General features: G+C 53.9%; 2 protein-coding genes across 2 annotated transcripts in view; both read right to left on the bottom strand.

Moving 5' to 3' along the window:
- Nucleotides 1-5,632: 5,632 nt before the first annotated feature.
- NCLIV_047510 (conserved hypothetical protein) lies at nt 5,633-8,426 on the bottom strand (the record flags this gene model as incomplete). Its single annotated transcript, XM_003884302.1, has 3 exons — nt 5,633-5,869; nt 6,453-7,850; nt 8,064-8,426. 3 exons carry the CDS (start codon nt 8,424-8,426, stop codon nt 5,633-5,635), a joined length of 1,998 nt encoding a protein of 665 aa, XP_003884351.1.
- Nucleotides 8,427-10,872: 2,446 nt separating this feature from the next.
- The window catches only part of NCLIV_047500 (putative Trichohyalin), a gene marked incomplete at both ends in the record, with an annotated part of 21,950 nt that continues 9,381 nt past the window's right edge, over nt 10,873-23,441 (bottom strand). The window contains 20 exons of the mRNA XM_003884301.1: nt 10,873-11,621; nt 11,680-11,910; nt 12,578-12,664; nt 13,165-13,200; nt 13,752-13,805; nt 14,097-14,159; nt 14,633-14,683; nt 15,027-15,071; nt 15,481-15,522; nt 15,812-15,856; nt 16,332-16,370; nt 16,744-16,782; nt 17,275-17,316; nt 17,778-17,801; nt 18,491-18,508; nt 18,906-18,965; nt 19,843-19,998; nt 20,378-20,626; nt 21,342-21,872; nt 22,623-22,877. Coding sequence (XP_003884350.1) covers nt 10,873-11,621; nt 11,680-11,910; nt 12,578-12,664; nt 13,165-13,200; nt 13,752-13,805; nt 14,097-14,159; nt 14,633-14,683; nt 15,027-15,071; nt 15,481-15,522; nt 15,812-15,856; nt 16,332-16,370; nt 16,744-16,782; nt 17,275-17,316; nt 17,778-17,801; nt 18,491-18,508; nt 18,906-18,965; nt 19,843-19,998; nt 20,378-20,626; nt 21,342-21,872; nt 22,623-22,877 — 2,816 coding nt within the window. The remainder of the gene's footprint in view (nt 11,622-11,679; nt 11,911-12,577; nt 12,665-13,164; nt 13,201-13,751; nt 13,806-14,096; nt 14,160-14,632; nt 14,684-15,026; nt 15,072-15,480; nt 15,523-15,811; nt 15,857-16,331; nt 16,371-16,743; nt 16,783-17,274; nt 17,317-17,777; nt 17,802-18,490; nt 18,509-18,905; nt 18,966-19,842; nt 19,999-20,377; nt 20,627-21,341; nt 21,873-22,622; nt 22,878-23,441) is intronic.

Here is a 23,441-nt window from a genome sequence, read left to right as displayed (position 1 = left end):
TAACCGCTGGAATGTCACCAGATACAGGAGGTACAGTTCTTCGGAACTCACTGCAACAGCAGTTTGACATTTCACACTGATAGCACGAGGCCAAGATGTAATTTGTCTTTGCTTTCCCGATGATGCCCGTGAGAGATTCGTTTGCAAGTACTTCGAAGCAGGCCGGAACCCTGTTCGCAGTAGCTGAAGGCCCTGAGTAACTGCCGGCGGGTTCCGCGGAGATTAGCACGTTCCTGCGCAGGCAAGATGCTCCGAATAGCCGCACTCTCGGGAACCCGGAATGCTGTAGAATAGTCGTGAAACTGATGGCGGCAGGATCAGTGACAATTTTTGGAGAACCCGTAACTTTGAGTTATTTGCTCTGACTTAACGAAATACGGAGAACTATTCGCTAAGGCAACAACACATACGGTACTCCAATGCATTGGCGGTTGGGTGGAACAGAGGGCCGACATTCCGATAATTCGTAACGAACGAAAAGGTATGCTTCCTCTCTGGGAGTTGCCTCCGGGCATGAGGTCTTTCCCGTTGTCAGTGGTCCAACACTTCGACAAACTGATCCCAGGGTGTGGGCTGTGGTCGTGTCAGTTCTTCGACGGCCAGTTTTCGGAAGCAGCAAATAACTTACATACACCAGCGTGGTAACAGTAGATCCCTTTCCCTTGTGGCACGCTGGCAGCTTTTCACGTTGCGTTGGGAATCCACAAGGCAATGCTTCGTATCTCTTCCTTTCATAGACGCGGTACGACAGACTGAACCCGACAGTGGCAGACAGCCAACATAGAGAGCGCGGCCCACAACGGCGTGTACTCTGTTTACATTATCTATTCACGACCACGTCTTTTTCGAGGGCCGAGCTTCGTATGGTGGTGTTTCTTCTTAGTGTTCGAAAATTCAACAAAAGCACCCTCTTCTCTGGTTGTGGCGCAGGTGGGACGCCATGGGAACTGCACAAGAAAGAGCGGCAGTGAAAAATAAGCCAGGGGAACTGGCGGCAGACCGTGAGTTTTTAGCTTGAGTGAAATCGCCTGCCGTCTGGGCTTGACACAGCATACCGTATCCGTGCAAAAATGGCCGAAAGCGTGCTCTCTTTTATCATCATCTGGCGTTGACCTCTCGCGTTGGTTCCGTAGATGTGCCCGACCGGAGCACCGGATTGCGCCATCAAACAAAACACCTCGTCCTCGTTCCATCCTATTGGAGTTTTTTGTGCGTGTGAGATTTATGCGGTACGTCCTCAAAACAGATAGGGACAGCGGAGAGACTGCAATAGTGCTGTCTGAATCTATTGTGGATGCGTAATGTTGACATGGCCATTGCTTCAGGTTTCACCTACCCGCTGGTCGTCGGCAGTGCACTCATCGGCGTCGCTGCTGCGCTCTTCTCGCTCTGTATTGGTTTATACGTCACCTACGTTTGCTGGGCAGATCTCAACGGAGGTAAGGGCATGCAAGCAGCTCTAGAACCCCATAAATGGCGTTACAGCTAAGAGGTGCACGATAACCGATCTCCTGTCCCTGAACAGCATCTTAGTCAGCCCTCCACGTCGCTGGAAACTCGGAGATCCTTCTTTAGGAAGCGTATCGCGTCTATGTGAACCGCTGCCTATTCAGATAGTAAGCAGTGTGCACCGTAACGTGTCTCCCAGATGACCACTTTGTGTGGCAGGCATTCTGTTCACTGGTCTCGCTTGCACCTTGCACCAAAGAGTTGTGGGTCCAGTTGCAATTACCTTCGGACTCTTTGGAGTTAGCGCGACGGTCTTCATACTTGCCCAAGGATTTGTTACTCCCGGCGTTCTCGTGGCCACGCTGGACTCGCTCGGTGGTGGTGGTCCAGCCGTCGCGTGGAGCTGGGTAGATACTCCGCACCGGTAAAAAATGACACTCTTCCGCTACCACTACCGCACTCCACTGATGTGTTTGATCTTTACGTAGAGGCGAACGCTCAATCTGCTAGGTCGTTGCACGAGAACCCCCGAAGCCGAAGTGTGAACAGATAATCTCCACATTTTGACGCTTGACCATTGTCTGCTGTCACGTTGTCACTGTCTCGCTGAGAACTCGGCTCCACTTTTTCGAGTAGTAAGATGCAGGTGCTCTTGCTGCTATATCGTTCTAACCTGTCAACTCTTTGTCGCTGGCGTCACAGTGTCTACTGGGAACTCCACTGTTGGTCACTGCCTCGTGGCTTCATTGCTTCTTCAACTTCTCGCATTCGCTGCATGCTCACATGAAAGTTTTGAATGGTTCCCACGTAGAGATTGGGTGCCGCCCATTGCATGGCATGCGTGTTTTCTCCAGTGCGTACCTGCAGCTGATGCTGCATATGTTTCGATGTCTCAAATGTGTTTTTATCCATCGTCTGCTTCTACCACGCAAATGACGTTTCTTCAGACGCATCCATTGACAGATACAAGTGAACAGCTGAGCTGTCTACACAGAGCCAGGGAAACCCAAGAAGGCTTCCGCTACGGGCAGCCGAACGGTTGGTGCCTGATTTTGCACCGCACGCATGAGATTTGTGTGGCTGAGCAGAGAACACCAACGGCGGCAGCCTGCAGAGCGATTCACACAGCATACCGAGGAAAAGGAATCAACACGACGGAAACGCATTACGGTAGAACAACACGGACAGCGCGTGCCTGCTGACGAGCAACCCAATAACTCGACGTGCAAAAGCCTTGAAACGAAAAAGTGAAGAAACACAATGCATAAAAACTTGCCGTACAAGAAGACTGTGACAGCGTAAGGATTTGGGTGCGGTACCGCTGGTCCTGTTTGCCGACTGTAGAAGCGCCGGAAACATGCTTACCTAGGCTATTGGTATTCATACAGGTTTAGTGATGGGAAGAGCCGCTTTTTCTCATTTATGTAGGCGTGGACGCTCTGGTTTGTTCATCGAAAGAACGGGCTCTTGCGCTGGCCGCACGGTAGGCCTGTTTTATCGCCTCGAAGTCTTTGTGCCATCTGAGCAGACGAACACAGGACGAGAGACGTGGGGAGGACGCAGTGGATACAGCAACCTAGAGACGCAACGAAAAGAATCTCTTGTTAAACACGAGGCATACAATCTGATTCGTGCCTAGTAGAGCAATGCACACGCAGATTAAAAGAACAACTGTACAGAAAATATAGAGAAGCGAACAAATATCGACGAATGCAGGAACATCTACGGCCCGAGGAGCTGCCACCGACCACCGAGAGAAAAGGAATGCTGCCGAAGAAAGGAGAGAGGATCGAAGTCAGTGGCGATAAACGCATCGCTTCTGGCACGCTTCCTACTGTCGAACGGCACACGGAGACCCAGAGACAAAAAGACACCCAAGAAGAGAACGAACGCAGATGTAGAGATACGGGTATCTACGTATAAAAATACAGTGCAGCACATTTATATATTTTTGACAGAGATGTCCAGATGTGAAAAACGAGTGAAGCTGATACATATAGATATCTTTTCATAGATCTCGTTTTGGTTGAGCGAATGTCCACTGAACACGAATCAAGTACATCAGTTGCAGATAGAAGTTGCTTGTACATCGACAAGCTGAAAGCTGCACATTTCACCCATCTAAAACTGTGTCTACCGCATCATCCTATCCTGCGACACAAACGAAATTCTCTTACATCTCGATGCGCTCGTCGGATTTGAAATCAATGTCAACCAGCGAGAGCCGGTAAAAGGCTGCAGGCGTCTGATCATCGCTGTCTTTTCGTTGACTTTGCACTTCTGACGTTTCAACCCGTCTGTCTCCTTTTCCCGCTTCGCCGTAAGTTCGTAGTGCACTGTGTTCGTCCCTGTGGAACGCATCCTCTGCTTCCCCTCCCTGCTCTTTTCCTTCTCCACGACCGCTTGGTCCACCACCTTCTCGTGACGAGCTTTCTTCCCCTTCTTGTCCTTCGTTTCCTCGACCGACACTTGCTCCACTCTCCTGGCGGCAACACCACGCTCTAGAGATTTCCGCATGGACGGCGAGTCGCGCCAAGGCAGCAGGGAACGCTGTGCTCTCTCTCGTCCGAAAAGGCAGTCTTTTTAGGGGACGAAACCGGCCCAGGGAAGAGCCGGCAGCAGACCCCGAAGCACCGACAACCTCGGCTAGGGATCGACCTAGACGCAAAGACACGAAACCAGGTTAGCCGAGCCGTGCAGCATCAGGCAGACTCAGGAGCTTTCGCCGATAAAAAAGGTAGACATAAACACCCGGATGCTTAAGCACACAGAGATAAGCGCAGATTTGGGGAGGGTTGCGGCTCTCTGTGAGAAGAGCATAAATCGATGCTCCCCCGCTCGGTTCTCGTCAGCTCTTCGCGAGAGCGCGCGCCTTCTCTCTTGCTTTCCCCTGGGTGCTTCATCTCCAGTGCTGCGCCCGTGTGTCGCCGCGTGCGTATCTTTCCCTGAGCCGTTTGCAAGGACGTCGGGGCCAATCCTGAAATCGTCGGTTTCTCTTTTCCCCGGCAGTCTTTCGCCTTTGGTGCATTCTCGTCCTCTCACTTCTCCTCCGCTCAGGGTCCAAGTCGTCGTTTCCTCTCCGCTTCTCTCCACGCGTCTCCATTTTGCCAATCCTCTCTCGCGGTTTGCGCCCCCGGTGTGACTGCAGCTTCTTCCAGGCCCGTCAGCTTGCGCTTCTCGCGTTTCGACGCGTCTCACCTTTCCCGCCGACAACAAAGTTGGTCATGATGCTGGCATCCATGAAGGAGCGGCCGACGAGATATCTCGTCAACCAGGCGAAGCTGTCATCGATTGCGGTCTCGTCGCCAGCAAAGCGAAAAAGTTCCCGGGAATCTCTCGGACACCGAACCGCCCCAGACGCGTCCACCCCGCCGGCACGTCGCACGCTTCTTTCCCTGGAAAACGCGGCCGTGGAAGAGCCCGTGCGACAGTCCGAAGACGCAGCCAGTCGCCGGAGCCGAGCAACGATGCGACGTCCCTCTGAAGGCAAACGACGGCAACAGCCAGCAGGCCAGCAGCTCCTCTGGGTGTCCCCTCGAAGGTCTGTGCATGTGCGCCCCTACGCGTCCACGGGGCTAGGCCCTGGCAGCCGTGCCCAGTCCTAACTGCCCGTGTACTTGCGGCTGAGGACACGGCGAGATAAGCAAAGCGAAAGAGCGAAGAGGCGAACGCAGACACGCATGCGCATGGGTCTCTCAACAGCTGCGTGTATACATATCTGCATGCGCGTAACATAGCACCGTTCAAATGGCATAACTACAAATATATATATATATATATATATATATATATATATATATATGTAAATATATATATATATATATATATGTACATGAATATCAAGTGGCGGAGTTGATTATGCGCCTCTTTTACTCGTGTCCCTAGGAGAGACATAGGGGCGAAAGGAAAGAAAAAGCTCAATCACCTCTTCAACTATATATATATATATATATATATATGCATGCATAAATGTATATATATGTATATATATGTATGTACCTGTATATACACTGTCTCTGCGATGAAGAGAAGGGGGAATTACGACTGCTCGACTTGGATCGCAGGACACACACTGTGTCGCTTAAGGCGAAGAACGGCCGAGGGCGTCTAGGGCCCTAGAGGCGGCCGGAACGCCCGGCGGTCGGCACCCGTCTTTGCAGCATGCAACGACGGCTGCGGAGGTCTACGACTTGCCTCTGGCGTGCGCCATCTGGAGCGCCTGCGCTGCGTCGAGAGCCGAAGAAAATCGACCGAGATTAGCAAGAGACAGAGACGAGACGGCAGAGGGAGAAGACGGCGGCGAACACGAAGGGGGAGAGTACGATGTAGCGGACTCAGCGGGAGAAGCAGAGCCCGCCTGAGACGCAGGGGCCGGGGTGGCCACGGGGTATCTGAGCAGCGCCAGGCCTTGCGCCACCGCCTAGGGGCATCAGAGACAGAAAGGACCACGAGAGACAGCGGAAGGCCCCATGACGCGTTCTTTCACGTGACAACGCTCCGCTGTCCAGAAGGCGAAAGAAACCAAAGGCCTGCGCAGAGCCCTGCTCTCGCACGCCTGTGTGTCCGGCGACTCACTGGTCCGATACCGTGCCCACAAGCTCGAAGACACAGAGATTTCCATATGCATGCATACAAATGAATCCAAATGCTGATTCTTGCCTATCTAAAGGCACATTCGTAAGCACCTAAAAATGTGCTTTCCTAGACAGATGCAGATTGTGGAAATATGTCTACATTCATACCTATATATATGTTTGTATACACAGATGCACAGGGCACAAACATCCACCTGTACATTGGGCTATTCTGTGTTGCATGCATATCTCCAGCTATGAACGCGCAGACAGGTGTACGTACACTTGGCAACTATGCAAGGAGAGAGCGTCTGCATTCGCGGTCTGGCGAGCGGCGTGTTCGCAAGGCCTCAGGTGAGAAGAAACCCGTGTTGCGTTTTCAGAAACGTGATGTGAAAAGCTCCTTTCTCTGTGACTGTGGCACCCCACCTCGCAATATCGCTCGAAGGATGTCAGCAGATATTCCTCTCGGAAGAGTTCATGCATGTCGGCGGCAGCTCGCTTCAGTTCTCTGGCGAGCGATATAGCCAGTCTCTGCTGCGAGGACGCGAACGCTTGCAGCAGCAAAATGCTCTCGAACAAATCCCTCCCTTCTTCCCATATGCATGCAAGAAGATCTCCAATGTCGATGGTTTTCTCTCCATTGTATTCGCCAAGGAGCGACTCGTGCATTTCCTCTTCGCGCTGTTCTTCACCTCGCCGCCTCTCTCGTACTCCCGCTCCACTTGCTCTTGCGCCTTCTCTCGGACCTGATCCCGAGCATTGTCCTCTTGCCGCTATTTCTCTTGTTTCCAGCTTGATCTCTGGAGTGCCAAAGCAAAGACGAAGGCCGCGGTTTCCGAATGCTTTCGAGGCTAGTGGCTGTCCGTCAACGAAGGCAGAAAAATTGTTTTGAGGCACCGCAGCCAAGTGCGCGATTTGCGAGCGGAACGAGGTGTACGTACACCTGAACAGACGCGGTGGATCGAAGAGAGAACGGGACGGAACGACACCGCGAGACTCTTTGAGAAACTGCTGCATGGCGAAGCGACTCGGCAAAGCGCCGCGTCCTCCCTTCTTCCTTCTCCCTTCCCTCACCGGAGGCGACGGGGAGATAGCCAACAGCGGTGGCGAGGCGGGCAACGAAGAAGCAGACGAAGAAGAGAGAGAAGACAAAGGCGAGGAGGACGGAGAGGATGACGGTTCCGACCGAGAAGCGGAACCATGGGCACAGTCGCCATCTTTCCGGTGTTGACGCGGAAGAGAAGACACCGAAGCGCTGCTCTCGTTCTCTGGTAGATAGGCTTCATCCGACGCTCCGCTTTCTGCGGACTGACTGTCTTCGAGGAGTCCACATTTTGGCTTTAATTCGACACTGAAATAAAGAAACGAGGACGAAGGCAGATGGAGTCTCGCGTCCTCTTCGTCTCTTTCCTGCTCTTCCTCCACGTGTACCCGCCCCTCGGCAGGGATCTGAGACCCCAGACCGCTTGTGGGGGCCTCTCCGGTGTCTCGGCCTCGCTTCTGCCTCTCGCACAGTTCTTTCGCGTTCTCTCTGCGGTACGAAGAGCTGCCATCCAGAAGCGGCGGTGGAACGGCGACAAAGTCGTCCTCCACAACACACGGACACAGATCGTCAGCGTTTCCGTCCTCTCGAGACGAGAGAGACGAAGACACAGTTTCCTGCTCTTGGCAGCAGCTCGGGTTGGCCTTGCGTTCTGCTGTCTCCCTACACGAGTGGGGTGTCTCTGCGCCCTGTGCAGGGGAGGCGCGTCTGGGCGTTCGTCGCTTCCTTCGAGAATCTGCCAACAGCGACTCGACAGAGCGGCGGGGGAGCAGAAACAGAGCCTGTCGAGCAAGAAAAAGGGGAGAAATCAATCCGTACAAACGAGACAAGCGACTGGAGGGACTGGCCGCGGAAGAGGCAGAAGGGAAAGAGGTCGGGTATGTAGCAGAAGCGCAGGAAACCGGTTCAGAAAAAGAGATATCAGAGGACGAAGGGATAGAGGATGAAGCGGGAGAGGCAAAAGAGGGGCGAGCCGGGGACGAAGCAGGGCGCACCTGTTCGCACCGCTCGTGCTCTCCACCTTGTGTCTCTGTTTGGTCTGTCGAGTCCCCCTCGGCGGAACATGCGTCGGGATGCTCCCCTTTTCCAGTCCTTTCTGCTCCGTTCTTCTCCAGGTCGCCGACGAGAGCACAAAACTCCTCGACGAGCTTCCACTTGACGGCATGCGGCCGCTGTCTCACCTTCAGCACTTTCCCTTGAAGACAGCGTTCGGCACCAACGTAGCGGAACACGACGTGCACCCCGCCTTCGGCAAAGTATTCCCACGAAAGAGGATTAGGGTCCGGGAGAAGAGGAAGACTCGAGAGAGAGCTCGAGCGCGAGGCGAGACGGCGCGTGTCCCGGCGTTTTTGCGGCATGGTCTAGAGCTGGTCAGTACCGGCGGGGAAAAACAGAGAAAGAACACCGACGCACGCAGCTCGCTCTATCGAGGGACTCATTTCCGAGAGGCAAGAACGGAGAGAGAAAGTGGACCGTCGAAGGCTTGCTGGAACCTTGAACCAGACTGAAGCGGGAGCTGCATGCAAGTGGGTTGGAGAGACGCGTCGTCACCGGTTGGCGGAACTGTGGCGAGCCGAAAGGCGACGACTTGTGCGAGCGTTTGAAGAGGACAGGGCGGAGAATATTCAGGAAGCGACGCGCGAGTAGTAGCAAATGGAATGCGGAGTCTTTTTTTGTTATGCTGCGGTCTCCCGCTTCTCCCTTCTCGGAGCCGACGGAGGTTCGGAAGCCGGACGGAGGGAGGGGGGTGTTGTGTCTTGACAGTCGTGTCTCGGTTTTCCCGCTTACACATCGCGGGAAGCACTCGTAGAAGCGATCCGCGAAGAGAGCAAGGGAGACCGACCTCGTTGTGGCAGGCTCGACTGCAAAATGTAAAATTTTCCTCGAGTTATCCCAGCAAAATCGCGTGAATTGCTGCCGCCGATCTTCAAACCCTAAACCCGGAAGTCTGCAACCCACGCTGGCAATCTCTGCTGGCAAAAAGGCGCGAGGCTGTCCTTGCCAGAGATCGTCATCGAAAACGATTTTCCAGGCAGGCAGTGGAGAAAAAGATGGAGAATCTTCCGAGTACGTGGAGAGAACCCTCGAGAGAACGTCGCTCAGCGTCAGTGCCGAATCTCTCGAATCGAACTTGAACAGAACTCACGATGCCTCCTCACGAAATAGAGTACACGCGCTGAGCAGTCTTTCTAGTGGGGGTTCTAGCAGGTATATGACCCTTACAGAAGGATGTAATCCGAAACAACCGGATCGTGTTGGGTCGGTGAACTCATCATGTGTTTCATAAATGCAGTCATCATAACCAATTGCAGACTGAAGCACCTGTAGACATGACGGTCGTGATCGTGATCCCCGTCAGAAGTATGCTCGTGAAGCAACTGCTTGATCGACAGCCATCGTGTGCTGTGCTGACACTACGGAACCTTCGAGCAAGAGTTTCTCCACAGCGTCTTCTCAAGCGACGCTGAACCAGTAGATTTTTTTTCTGCGTCTTTCGAGGAAAGCACCGATCCAGGCACTGCGCCTCCAGTTCAGTCTCGGAAATGCTTGCAGGACAAGCAATTTGCAACGGGCTGAGAGACGAGCGTCTTCTATCCACGGATTTAGACGAAAAACGGCTTACCCTGCTGTAAACACTGCCCCGTGCCAATGCGGTTTTCTGCTGGAGTCTGGGTGCTGACGTTTCTGTTTCTGTTGCTCAGGGTGTGAGCGTTCGACGGCTGTTTTCTTGCGGCACTGGATGCCGCGCGCACTGCGATGCAGATGTGGTAAATTCGTGCAGAGGAGCCGAGGGAGGTAAAGACACAAATGCAAAGACGTGGCACAGTTCCCCTGCGGCTCGAAACGATCACAGAACAGCCGCGTAGCGTGCGCCGAATCGCCTGGCGTCAAAGAATCGGCTTTTTTCTGGTTGGATCCCAAGTGCAAATGCCAGATTCGTCCCCAGGGAAAGGCGTCTTTGACAGCAGCAAGTCAAATAAAAACAGATTCTTGGAAAAGACAACGAAATGGAGCGGAAAGCCGTAAACCAATATATGCAGCTGCGGCCGCGAGTGTAGGAGTGGCATCTGCCTGAGGCTTCATATCTCGTTCCGAGTTTGACCCCTCGACGGAGACCACTGAACGCGCTGTTAGGCAGGCCGTTTCGAGGCAACAAAAAGCGATGCATTTGTGCTGACCGATCAGGCGGAACGCGCGGTCTCCCTGTCGACCAGGCGGACCAACTTACGCGCAAGGCACGAAATCGTAAAAGAGAGAAACAAACGCATTTGTCGAGAAAATCACCTGGACAAAACAGAGGCCCGCTGTAGCATACAGACGGCGTGGCGGTCGAGAGATGTTTCGAGGCTTCAACAGCCGGGTGGTGTGGAGACTGGTAGTCAGCCGGTAGGCCGGTCGACGTCAAGGCCTTCGACGTCGGCGAAAATTCATTTTGGTGTCAAAAGAAATGGACCCCGATTTCCCGCTCCCAACGCGGCTGCTCAGGAACCCAAGCGATCGCTTGAGACAGCTGAAGAGCAGACGCACCCTCCGCGGCCTCTCGCCTTTCTGCTGGTTCCCCCGCTTCTGTCGCTTTTCCAGCTTCATGACTGCTCTTCTTCTTCTGGAGCCGTTCATGCGACTTTCTACTCTTCCTGGACATCCCAGACTCTTTGACATGTTGCTGTGCCGCCTTCGCCTTTCTCTCGGCAGCGTGTTTCTTCTTCTCCCTCTTCTCTTCCTTTTTCTTCCTCCTCGCTTCCATCAGTTCTTCCTTTGATTTCGGCGGGTGGTGCTTCCCCTCTTCCCGTTGGTGTTCTTCCGTCAAATGTAACACGCGACTTTCAGATTCGGCCCCGACCGCCTCGGATCTGCCCGGAGGAGCCTCCGAATCTTTACGCGCCGCACCTGAGGACTTGCGGCTCTCAAACGCCCAACCCTGATGCTTCCCGTGAGCCGTGTAACCCTCATGATGCTTTTTGCCGTGGCTGCGTGAGCCTTCATGGGATTCGCCAAATGCCCCATGGTGAGTCTTTGATTCCTCGTCAGCCGCATCAGCAGAAATGTGGTGCGTGAAACCCCAACCATGATGCTTTTTGCCGTGGCTGCCTGGGCCTTCATGGGATTCGCCAAATGCCCCATGGTCAGTCTTTGATTCCTCGTCAGCCGCATCAGCAGACTTGTGGCGCGTGAAACCCCAACCATGATGCTTTTTGCCGTGGCTGCCTGAGCCTTCATGGGATTCGCCAAATGCCCCATGATGAGTCTTTGATTCCTCGTCAGCCGCATCAGCAGACTTGTGGCGCGTGAAACCCCAACCATGATGCTTTTTGCCGTGGCTGCCTGAGCCTTCATGGGATTCGCCAAATGCCCCATGATGAGTCTTTGATTCCTCGTCAGCCGCATCAGCAGACTTGTGGTGCGTGAAACCCCAACCATGATGCTTTTTGCCGTGGCTGCCTGAGCCTTCATGGGATTCGCCAAATGCCCCATGATGAGTCTTTGATTCCTCGTCAGCCGCATCAGCAGACTTGTGGTGCGTGAAACCCCAACCATGATGCTTTTTGCCGTGGCTGCCTGAGCCTTCATGGGATTCGCCAAATGCCCCATGGTGAGTCTTTGATTCCTCACCGCTGTTGTCGCCCCCGAGAGAGAATACAGTGTGACGCTCCGAGGCTGCATGTAAGGAACCCGACAGCGCTTCAGAGGGCTCCGATGCCGCTGACGATGCCGAGGCCTCCGTCTCAGAACCCGCCGCTGCACTCTCTGCATCTGAGCCTAGCCCCCCCTTCTGCACTTCCTTTCCGTGCGAAGCGAACTTCCCCTTCTTTTTCTTCGGCTTCTCGGCAGGCGAGGTGTCGGCTGGAACCACGCCAGACACAAGAACACGAGAAACAGAAAGTGTCGCCGTTGCCGGGGTCGTGCTCAAGGACCACTGGTTTCCTGGAGTGCTGTTCCGGACACGTGTAGGTTTGGGAGCGTTTGCAAAGAAACACCTCTGGAGGCTCGAAGGAAAGAAGCAACAGTCAAGGACTTCACGAGAAACCGGGACACGCATGCAGCAGCCCTGAATATCACCAACTTCGCACGTCGCCCGACGCCTTCACGTCCAAAGAGAAAAAAACTGCGGACGATCAACAGAAGGTGTGAAACCGCGCGACTCTCCCTCGTGGATTCAGACCTCGAAGCAAGCGCAGTGGACACGTTTGTTGCGGGGAACCTCCCGGGACCAACCGCGGCAGGAAAACGAACCGTATCGACTTGGTTTCGATACCATAAGCCTCGACCTCAATGGCATCACGCCCAGCCCTCAGCTGTACAATTTTACTAAATTTTTAAATGAAAATTTTAATGTACTAGGTAAAATACAACTAAAAGAGACACCCCGCTTAGAAGTATCTCCCTAAACGCGCCAGCTTCAGCTTCGCCCTGTGCACTCTATCGGCGCCCACAGTCGCAAACCGTACAAACCTACATTCCTCTGCGTTCCCTCTTTCCCGTGCGCAAAATGTGCTTTTCTCTGACTCACCTTTCAAGCACTCGTCGTAGATGCGCTCCAGCGCCTGCTGATCCGGCATGGGCGACGGCTTCGGGCACGCTTTGAAACTGGACGGCTCTGAAAGAAACCACACCGGCAGACCACGAGCATTCGAGGCAATCTGAAATATGCATATATATACATATATATGCATATATCGTGATATACATAGAGGCAAACAGAAGAACATACACACATGCCGATCTACCGGTAAAAATGTACATATGTATATATATGGAGAGAGAAAGATGCATTTGCCGATATCCAAATCGATACAAACTCCACGGAGACAGAAATGCCTCAAAGCACCTAAATGCGCATATACATATATATATATATATATATATATATATATATATCTATATAGATATATATATATATATATATATGATCATACGTGTATGGATATGGATATATTCGTCAGTGAAAATCAATAGACGGACTTCGATAAACACTCGTAGGAAAGTTTGTGAGTGTGATGCGTGCCGAGCAAGCAAGATAGCGGCATTTGAGCAGGTGCTTTTTATGAACCGAGTTCTGGGGAGAATGAGAGACTGGTGAGCGAGAAGGGTTCTTACTGTGTCGCGGCGACGACGCCTTGAGGAAGGCCACCTCTGCACACAGGAAGCACGAGAAACAAAGAGACTCGCTATCGCGCAGTGACAGCAAGGAGAGACTGGAACGGATCCAGAAGGAAATGCACACGCATTTCCGTTCGTTGTGCATGCAGCGCAAAGGGAAGAGAAGCCAAGAAGGATGCGGACTCTACAGCCGTTTGCCAGTACGTTGGCACCGAGCCGCGGCAGGTTAGAGAAGCCACCGAGTCCCTTTGCGTCGACGAAAATTGCCATGTTAGCTTTCGACACTTTCCAAAAAAGGGAATTCGTAGAGTGATGTCGAAGCGACGTTCGACGGTCGCGTGCGAGAAAACTCTTTTTGCGGGAAGAGAGGCACGGCAATGTGAGGGAGAGACGCCTTCCTTCTCCATACATATGTGGCCTTTCCTTTCTGCCCAGCGCATTTCCACAGTCCCCGCAGAGACACCACACGCCGTCTGCAGTCTTTTCCCAAAAAGAACTTTGGAAGCTGCGGCCACAGCCGTCCGCCCCTCCCCCCCCTTTGTGTTCGCATGTCACCGGGGGCTTCGAAACTCCGAAAAACGCACCCGTCAGGGCCTCGTGCTTCTCCAGGCACTCCAGAACGTGAAGACGGCCTTTGGCTGAGGATCCACACAAAAAGAGGGGCAAACCCAGGCTGGCCAGATCTGCAGAAAGGTCTCCGTCACGGATCGAAACGGATCAAGCCGAACGGCAAGACGGACGAAGATGTCTGAGAGCACCGAGACACCCTCGTGACGGCAAGAAGCCCCGCAAGGAGGGAGCGAGAAAACCGGGAGTTCTCGTCTGAGGGAGGAAAGGCAGAGTGCGCGTGGCGACAGTGTACAGACAGAACCAAAGGAACGGGGATAGCCGCGAAAGGGAAGCCAAAGTGAGCAGTGGTGAAAGCTCACCAAATTGCATGCGCGAGGTGAGCAGTTTCACTTTCCGGTTCTTCCCTTTCTGGCTTCCGAGCCCTGAGAAGACAGCAAAAACAACGGCGAGACACAGATTGCGACGCGTTTTCCCAACCCACTGTTGCTTGACTTCTCGCCCGACCTCGCCTTGCTACTTTGCCTTGCTCAAAGGGCGAGTCTCTCCTATCTCGCGCGGACCCTTTTCTCCGATCCAAAATAGATCCAAAAAGCACGAGCTCCGCTGCCTTTCTTCGCAGACTTCGCCGACCCTGTGCAGCCTCCTCTCGCTCGCATGTGCGTCAAACAGGGAACGCGGCCACCCCGTGTCAGGCGGCCTACGCCCGCCGTTTCTATCGGTTCCGTGCCCGGGAGTGAGGTCGAGACCAAACGCGAGGCAGATTGAATTTCTGTCTCCTTTAGGAGTTGGGTTTTGGGCCAATCTGACGCCAATGTGGACGCGGAGTCGATCGCGTCGGGCAGCAAAGGAGAGAAAGGTTTCCGCGCGCGCGACAGATCTCCTGTCTGCAACTTACCGGTGTGAGCGACAGTCAGCGAGGCTAACCACATTCGGAGCCCCAAGCGATCTGCAAAGAACAGAAGGGAGACACTGAATCGTGTCGAGATGCAAGAAACGCTCGTGCTTTGAATGTCAGCCTGCCAGTGGCCAGACGCGTGCATCTCTCCACGCAGAGAACGGGTTTCGGAGGCGTGACGCAAAGGCCTTCTGAAAAAGCAAAGAGCGAAGATTTTGACTTTTTGCCGTCGTGTCGCCCCCCCCCCCCCCCGAGAACCTCGTAGCGGCGGCGGGAACGCGAGGGCGAAGGCTGTCGCGCAGCTTTCCGCGGGGAGGAGCGGCCACGTTTTCAAAAGGAGAGGAAACCGAAAGACCAGAACCCAAGGGACAGAGCCACGCGCCAAAAGACCCACCGAAGGACGCCTTGATTTGCGTGACTGGGGTTGAAATACGGAGACCTGAAAACAGACGCAAACCAGGCAGGCGGAGAGAAGAGCCCCGCGTTCTAGGCGAGGCCGACCAGCTTCCCGCTCAATGTGCGTGGAGGCCCCCCCCCCCCCTCTCCCCTTGGTCGAGAAACTAGGACTCGAACCAGTCAGGAATCCCAGCGTCATCCACGCACCCTTGCGGATGTGCTGACATCAGCTGATTCGTCTTGGGCTCACATACCGCGAACCGTCAAATCTTCGTTCACACGCGCGACTCGTCGTCTCTACAGGCCTATAGACGGCCTGCAGTGAAAACAACTTTTAGAAAAATATCCCTAGTCGCCTCTTGCAAAGTATCCAAGCGCACCTGAGAGGTTAAACATATCTCTAGTTGTGTGTGGGTGTGGATGTACGATGGTTTGTGTCCACAAAACCTTACTTTTGTTGATGTTCGCCAAGTCCTTGCTGCGCTTCTTTTCCACTGCACAACACCCCAAAGGAAAAAGGAACGACATTGAATGACACTGCTGAAGCCTGATGGTAAAGCGATGCATGCCCAGAGTCAAAACGCGGCCTTACATATATACAAATATATACTTTGGTGGGGTCATATGTATGTGCACCGAGATAGGAATACGGACAAGGACTAGGTTTCAAGAAGCATGGGCACCTTAAACTGCCAAATCTGTGCCGAGGCCGAAATCTCATGTTCACAATCTCGTGTGCTTGACTGCTTTCCTCTCATTTACAAGAGAAGGTTCGGTCCGTACCTTTCTCGAGGGCCTTCGTGAGCTCGTCGCTTTTGTGTTCCGAGTCTGCAAGAAACCGAATCACGAGACACACACACACACCGGAGTCTCTCCAAAGGAAGGTCGCCTCTTGCTGGCGCCAAACGGGACTGGCGCGTCTTTGCTCTCCTCTCCCCACAAAAGAACTCGCTACTGCGCCTCCCGTAATTACAACCTGCCAAAGGTGAACTCGCACGAAAGACAGCTGCACGGCGCATGCACACTTCGCTATCTACGGATACACCAGAACGACTGGACTCTCGCATCGAGGGAAACCGGCCGAATCAACCGAACTGATGGGGGGGGAGAGGCTTGCATATTGGGACGGAATGCTATTTGTGTCGCGAAGCAAATCTGTCTTTCGTTCTCTCGAAGTGTATCCATCTCGTTAACATACATACAAATATAGGTACAGATACGTAGAGACAGATACATCTTTTTTGCACGTATCGATCCCTTGTCTCTTCTTCATCTCTGTCGGATGCACAGCCTATCCCCTCACCTCGGAGAACCTCGCCGGCAGCAAGCACGCGATTCCAAACTGAAGACAGAAAAAGGAAAGACCAGGGCGCGGTGCTGGGGGGGGGGGGGGTTGGGCAAAGATCTCCTACCTAATCACTGGGCGAAATGCGCAGCAACTCAGATGAGGAAAACGCGCGGGCGCAGAACGACAACAGGCAAACGGGAGAGGCCCCAGGGAGAGAAGAGACAACAACCCACGGCACGATGAGCGACGGCTGCCGGTGTAGAGATGGTGGACACTGGGGAAGAACGAACATGCGAGGAACCAGAGAGACATGGAGAGCAGAGAGGGGACAAGAAGAACCCAAAGAAGCGAGAGGACAGGGAACAAAGATGAGAGGTGGAGAAGAAAAAAAAGAAGAGGGAAAAGCGAGATACTGTAGACGGCGTACGTGGATCAAATGTGGAGCCGAAGTCGTTATTGCCAATGACTGAAGACACACAAAAAGAAGAAACTCGGAGAAACGGTAAATGAAGACCGCAAAACTTCGCATCTAACTACTCTCCCGCAGAACCGATCGAGTCCTCCGGGGCCTTTCACCGGACATCAACTCAAACTTTTCTTCTGGGTGCTTCACGTCGACGGCGCCCTCCAAAATTCACACAGACGTGATATACAGTCTATCCACGAGTCGCACATTTCGAGTTCGTGCTGCGCCATGGCAGGAAGCCCAGAAACAAGACGTGGATTCGCGCAGCGCGTTTTGCCGGTCGGAACGCTGGTTCCCGCTGTTCTTTCGAATCCTCGCTTGCCCTCTAGTCGGTGGCAAAAGATCGGCGGAAATGGGAAACGAGAAACCACCCGCCTGAGAACGTGCGCTCCCAAGCGTCGAGTCCGGACGCAGGCAGACGCAGACACACAAACATACTCGGATGAGCACCAAGGGAGACACCTGTCCCCGTCCAGTTTTTTTGAGACCCACCTTGCAGCATCTCCGTGACAAGTGGAACGACTGCAGAGCCTCCTGAAAACGAACGCGACGCGGGGACACCACGTGACAAATCTAGAGAAGGCCGAGATGCGAACCGCGTTAACAGCAATGACACACTGACATCCAGTCCCTTCCCAAGACAGCGTTGCATCTCTCTCTCCCTCTCTCTATATATATAGTCTCTGCCTGTATCAATATCTGTGTGTCGATGTATGTATAGCCGTGTGTATTGAAATCTGCAAGCTTCGTGATCTCCGAGAGCATTTATACATAACACGAGCATCTCGCCGCGGAAAAATGCACAACTAGAAAACATGCGAACATTTCAAAGTCGCAAATGATGCAGCAACCTTCGTAGGTCGCACATGAACCCTTGCTACAACGTACGCCCGCTGCGTTTTAGCATGTGTATGCTTCTTTATGCGGTGTGGCACGTGTGTAAAAACGATAAATACGAATGAGGCACAGATGCACTAAACAGGACGGAAGCTCACCTGCTGTCACAGCAGCGGGGTCGCCTGCACGAAACACTCAAAAAGGACGAGCGACGCGATCAGAGATGGATTTACAATGCCGCCGCGCACATGCAGCTGGTCAGAAACGTGCTGGGTGGTAGTGTGATGGACATCTCTATCTTTCTCGGGCAATCGAGACTGTGAGAATCCTTATTATAATGGCAAAGAGAAAAACCACGACGCATCGAAAACTGGCCCCGCATCGGCCTTTCGCGAGGTCGGGGACCTTCGACTTCCCTCCCCTCGACGCTTGCGCCTTCCACCGCCCTCGGAAGGCGACTCCATCTTCCACGGTAGGTTGGCTACTGTCTTTTATATCTTGCTACCCGATGAGCTCTACGCTTACACTAAACCGACAGTGTTGTGTCCTCGCTAGGAACAGCTACAGCTGGCCGTAGGGCCTCGAGTGATAGCTCGTGAGACTGCCTCGACTCAAACACGCGAAATGCGTTGCTGAAGTTTAGAGGTGAAAAAGCGCGAGGCCTCTGTCCTGCGGGCCTCCGTGGAACTCTAAGGAGCAAACACAAGGCGGAAGGACCCTGGACGTTCTGAGACGGTTCAACTCCGGTCTTGTCTCTCGATCGCTTTGCCCGACCCGATCTGTCCCGTGCCTGTTCACGGCTTTTTTCGGATCGCCGCTGCCTGCGTGAACCGAGTCACGTTCCAAGCCGCCGTGCTCCTTTGCAGCTTACCTGGAATCCGCATGATCTCTGAGCACAAAACCGAAGGAAGAACCCAAGTTGTGAATCAGGGGGTGAAGCTTGGGTTAGGAAACCCCTCTTTTCTTATTTTGAAAAACCTAGAGTTGCTCACAGACATCCACGTGTGTCCTGACGCTGCTGAAGAGACACTTCTCCCCACCGGCCGTCGCTCTGTCGGGACACGCAAAACATTTCCATTTTCCGCAGTAGCGCCTGGGGCCCGACGGGCGACAGAACACTCGCGCACGCTGGACGTACACCGGCTTCTTCCGGCTTATGCACCTGAGAAATCGGTTTAACTCGCGACACCGGAACGGCCGAGCCCAACGTGCGAGACCCGGGAAAAAGATGGAGGCGAAGGGAACGGGTTTCCCCGTTGATTCCGCCCGCGCACGTTTCCACGTACTTTCGGTGAGAGACAACGGGGTGGTCATGAACGGCAAGTCCTTCCTGACGGCAATATGAGCTGCAGAGAGCGAAACAGCGGCAGAGACCGAAGCAAAATGGGCTTTCGATTTCGCGCCTGTCATCTCAAAGGGGAAGGCATGTCGAAACGGCAGCAAACGCGAAAGAGCTCCCAACAAGCAAATGGACGCTCCACCGCATATGCATCGCTGGGCATCCACGCACTGGTAGCCAGGCCACTGCTGGTAGGCATGCATAACTCTATGCATTTCTCCCTATTACTACGTGAATATGGATATGCATAAGTAGATATACCGCCGCCCTATATGCAGAAAAGTGTGTATATCTGCGTGCAAATGCAACGGCGAAGCCCAGCAAAGAGTTGGCCAGCCTTCGCCACTGTGAGCGGCTCCGCGCAGGTACGCCCTTCTCTTTCCCTTGCTCATTTTTTCCACTCCCCTCTCGGAATTCAAGACTTTCGCAGTCCCGAAAAATACGTGACAATGCCTGCTGTTTGGTGCCCGCCCATTTCCACTATCATCGGCAGCCCCGTTGCACTCTCTGCACGACGTTGTCCTCTCAGGCGAGCACCCGGTTCCCTCCAGCATCTGCGGTGTCCTTACAGCAGGTCGAGCGAATAGCCTCTGGAAGGAGAGACAGCAACGGCACACGCATCACGACAATCGAGAAAGCGCCAGCAAATGCCCTGGAAACCGAGATTAAATGTGCATGCCCGTCCTCCCTTCTCTACGCGCCACCGTCACTGCTCGACGAGACCCCGTTTTCCCCTCTACGAGCGATGCACCGTAAATCCTAACACGGACGAGAACGAGGCCACGCAAGACGAGAGCCCTCTTTTGCGTTCCTTCGAATCGACGCCTCTCTACACCCCTTAGTGAGAGCGCGATTCGGCGGTTGGAAATCGTGAATTCGCCTACCGCAGACCTCCATCAGTAGCCGCTGCAACCCATTCAGATCTTGCAGCGAGAAGCTGAAGTGCCCGAGACTGTCACTCGCATGAGAAGCCGGAAGGAGCGTGTGCTTCGCTGGGTCCCCGCATTTCTCGAATAAAAACGTCGATTCTTTCTTCAGCCCTGAGACCCAGCAACAGGCAAGTCCGAAAACTTCACGAGTTCTTGCAGGTCATCTGGAAATGCAAGTGCCTGATTTCTCCCCGAGGCCCCAAAAGAGAGGCAAATCCAACGCGTTCCCGACAAGCGCTCCGCACGTGTCGAGGTCGACACATGTCTCTGCAGATTTCCTGGGGCGCTGGCAATGAAACCCGAGAGAGAAAAGGCAGATACACAGCCACTCCCGGTAACTAAAAGCGTCGCCTCTCTGTTCTTTGGAAGGCTCCACACGTCCGCCTTCCCACTTCGGTGGTCGATCGAGTCCGAACGATCTTCGGTCTCTCCCACGTGCAAATGCAGACGCCAGAGCGCCTGGGTGAGGCCCTCGCGAGATGCCGCTTACAGGAAAGGATGGTCTCGCGCGTGTGCAAGAACGTTTGCAGGCTCAGAGGTGCGAGTCCGTAGGAGTGAATGGCTGAGGACAGGTGCCGCTGATCAGCAGTTTCCGCGTAAAGTGTGTTATCCCACGAGGACTGCATCTGCTGATGTGTCCTCTCAAAGATGGTCTTCGCCCTCTCAGACGTCTTGAGCTCGAAAAACGGATGCTGCGTCAGCAGGTGCGCCGCCTCCGCCGCGAGGACGAAACAGGAGACTGAAAGGCACCAAGACGCGAAATACGCAAACCTCAAGAAGCTGGAAAAACTCGCAACTTCCCCCTGAATCCCTCCCTTGGAACGCTTACCCAAGTCTGCAAAGCATGTTTAAAGGCAGCTAGAGACTGGCTTAAATATATATATATATATATGTATATATATGGGTATCCATCCGTGTGCGTTTACATAGGAGAGGTCAATTTGCATGCACGTAGTCTTGCAAGATTCTAGGTTGTTGACTCGAATCTAGTACTGGTCTCCATCTCCGTCTCTGTGACTGGGCCAGTCAAGCTGGATAAAAACAGCGCAGCTTCACTGGGTAGGGACTCTCCTCGCTAAGAGGATACATACATTTTTACATACATCTACATACATACACACCCGCAGACCTAGCTCCCAACGAAGGAGGACTAGCGACACTTTCTCCGTCCGTCTTGCGCGGGAGCACTGATGCTGTATTTCGGATCCGTTGGATTCCGCTTTTTCCTGAGTGGACGGTATCAGCCTCTCTCTCTGCGTCGCGGTGGCTGTCACCGGTCTCAAACTCGCTAAAGCGGTCTGGCGAGCGGGTTTCTTCTTTCTCAAGAATCCTCAGCCTCCCTCACGAACGTTCCGTTCTCTCTTTCTAGATTGCTGCTTGCTGTCTCCCACACAAAGCGACGCCTTTACCTCTCTCTCTCGCAGTTTCCCCATCCCAACGGTTTTCTGCCTTACCAGCTCGATGGCGACGCAGGACGGTCTGCAGCGGCGGTGCCCCAGAGGTCTCCAGATGTTTCGTTTTCTGTTTCGGTTTCCGCTTTCTCGATCTTTTCTTCTTTCGACCCCTGCCATTCTTTGAGCGTTTCGTCCCCAAGGCCTCCGACGCCTGGACCAGGGACAGCGCCGAGGGCGACGTCCAGGCGTCGCGGAGAGCAAACCCGGAGCGAAGCGCCGCAGCGCCCAGAACGGAAGGCGCCTGGATGGCAAGGGCACGTTCGACAAACGCGTGGTGCGAAGAACTCTGTGAGGTCGAGGCCTCCGCATCCTTCGCGGACGCCTCCACTGCGTGACTAGCCAGATCGGGCAGAAACTTGGACGCCTCGCGAAGCTCTTGCTGGGCAGCGCCTTGCTCCTCCAAAAAGTAACAGTCAGACGACAGACGCGCCAAGGCTCCCGTGCTGAGCTGTCTGTACATGGCGTAGTAGCGCAACGCCTGGAGAGACGCGCGGACCAGGCCGAGGTCCGTCATTCGGAGCGTTGCGCGAACTGCAGGAAGCAGAGGACGCGAAATCGAGAGGAAACGGCACATGTAACTGACAAGATGGCCCCAGCTATATCGGATCACCCCGGAACGCGTACCGGACTGAAGAGCAACACGCGCGAACGCCGACGTCTCGGTTCGCTCAAAAGGTGAAACGATCTTTCTAGCGCGATGGTGGCTTGAGAACCTTTCAAAGGCAGACACATGGAGGTGAGGCTTGAAGTGGCACTTTCAAAGGAAACGCATGAAAACGTGGACACGTTTCTCGTCAAATGGAGTGGTCTAAACGGGTGCAAGAAGTGTCGTGAGCAGAGAAGAGACGGACGTCGACAGGGCGAGCAAAACGCGCCCGTCGACTTGTTTCGCTGGCGCATACGCGACGCGAAGCACGTGGAGAGAGGCGTGTGGCTACCCATCGCGAAAGAGAGGAACCACGCAGCTCTTCAGTCAAGGGGGGGGGGTGGACCGAGGTATGAACGCAGAAACCTCTGGCTTTGCACAAGACCCAATGATTATCCTAGGAAAAAGAGCCCAGCGCGTGTCTCAATTGGTAAACGGGTTATAATGCAGCAAATGAAAGGCAACACTACGTGTGTGGCGACCCTGCACCATGCCAGCTGCATATATCGTTCTCTTTCTCGGCGATTGGTGTCCTGACCAGTCGCTAACCACGAGGCGGGAAAAAAACACGGCCTTCTCGTCAGGCAGTTTTCCGTCCCTGCGACGGTTTCTCTCCAAGGAAAAACGCGACCTACAGTTTGAGGCGTCAGCGAGAAACGTTCTTGCCTCCTCAGAAAGCACAGGAGTGCCGGCCGTCTCGTCGGAGATTCCGCTCGCGGCTATAGAGCCGCTGGAGCCTGCGTTGCTGTCGACGGAGTCGGCAGAACCTTCCTTCAAAGACGTGCCCTCCGCGCCTTTGACTTCCGAGCTCGAAGCCTCCGACGAGGTTGATGTCGACAACTGTTCGGCGTGTCGAGACTCCCTGGAAGCCTCCTCCTCCTTAGCCGACTCTGTAGACGAGCGCGGACGGGCGGACACGCGGCGAGAATCGGCAGGATGAAGATAAGCAAGAAGAAGCGCCGCCCAAAACAAAAAACACAAAGCGCTTCCCGTGGAAGGCACACACAGGCAAACAAAGCTGTCGCTCTATCGCTGTTTACCACATACATATACACACACATACACATACATATATACGTAGACGAATGGGCACCCTTGCACACATGGACAAGTGCCTGTGTGAGATGGGGGGGGGGGGGGGGGGGGGGGGGGGGTTTTTTTTTGGCCCATTGCTTTTCAAAAGGCCCCCCCCCCCCCCCTTTTTGAACCCGGGGGGGGGGCCCTAAAAGGATTAGAAAACCATTTTGGGAACAAAAAAGTTTTGGAGGCCCCCCCTTCCCAAAAAACCCCCCCGGGGGTCACCCGGGAAAAAAAAAAAAAAAACCGGGGAAAATACCCCCCATTGCTTCCTTAAAAAATGGCCCGGGGGGTTTTAAAAGAAAAAAAGGGGTACCCTTTAATGGTTCAAAAAAATATCCTTCACCCGGGAACCCCCAAAAAAATTGAAAACAAAA

The sequence above is a fragment of the Neospora caninum genome, chromosome X, assembly GCF_000208865.1.
Source record: "Neospora caninum Liverpool complete genome, chromosome X".
NCBI lineage: Eukaryota > Apicomplexa > Conoidasida > Eucoccidiorida > Sarcocystidae > Neospora > Neospora caninum.
Note: the sequence above shows the minus strand (reverse complement) of the source record. Positions and strands in the feature narration are given on the sequence as shown.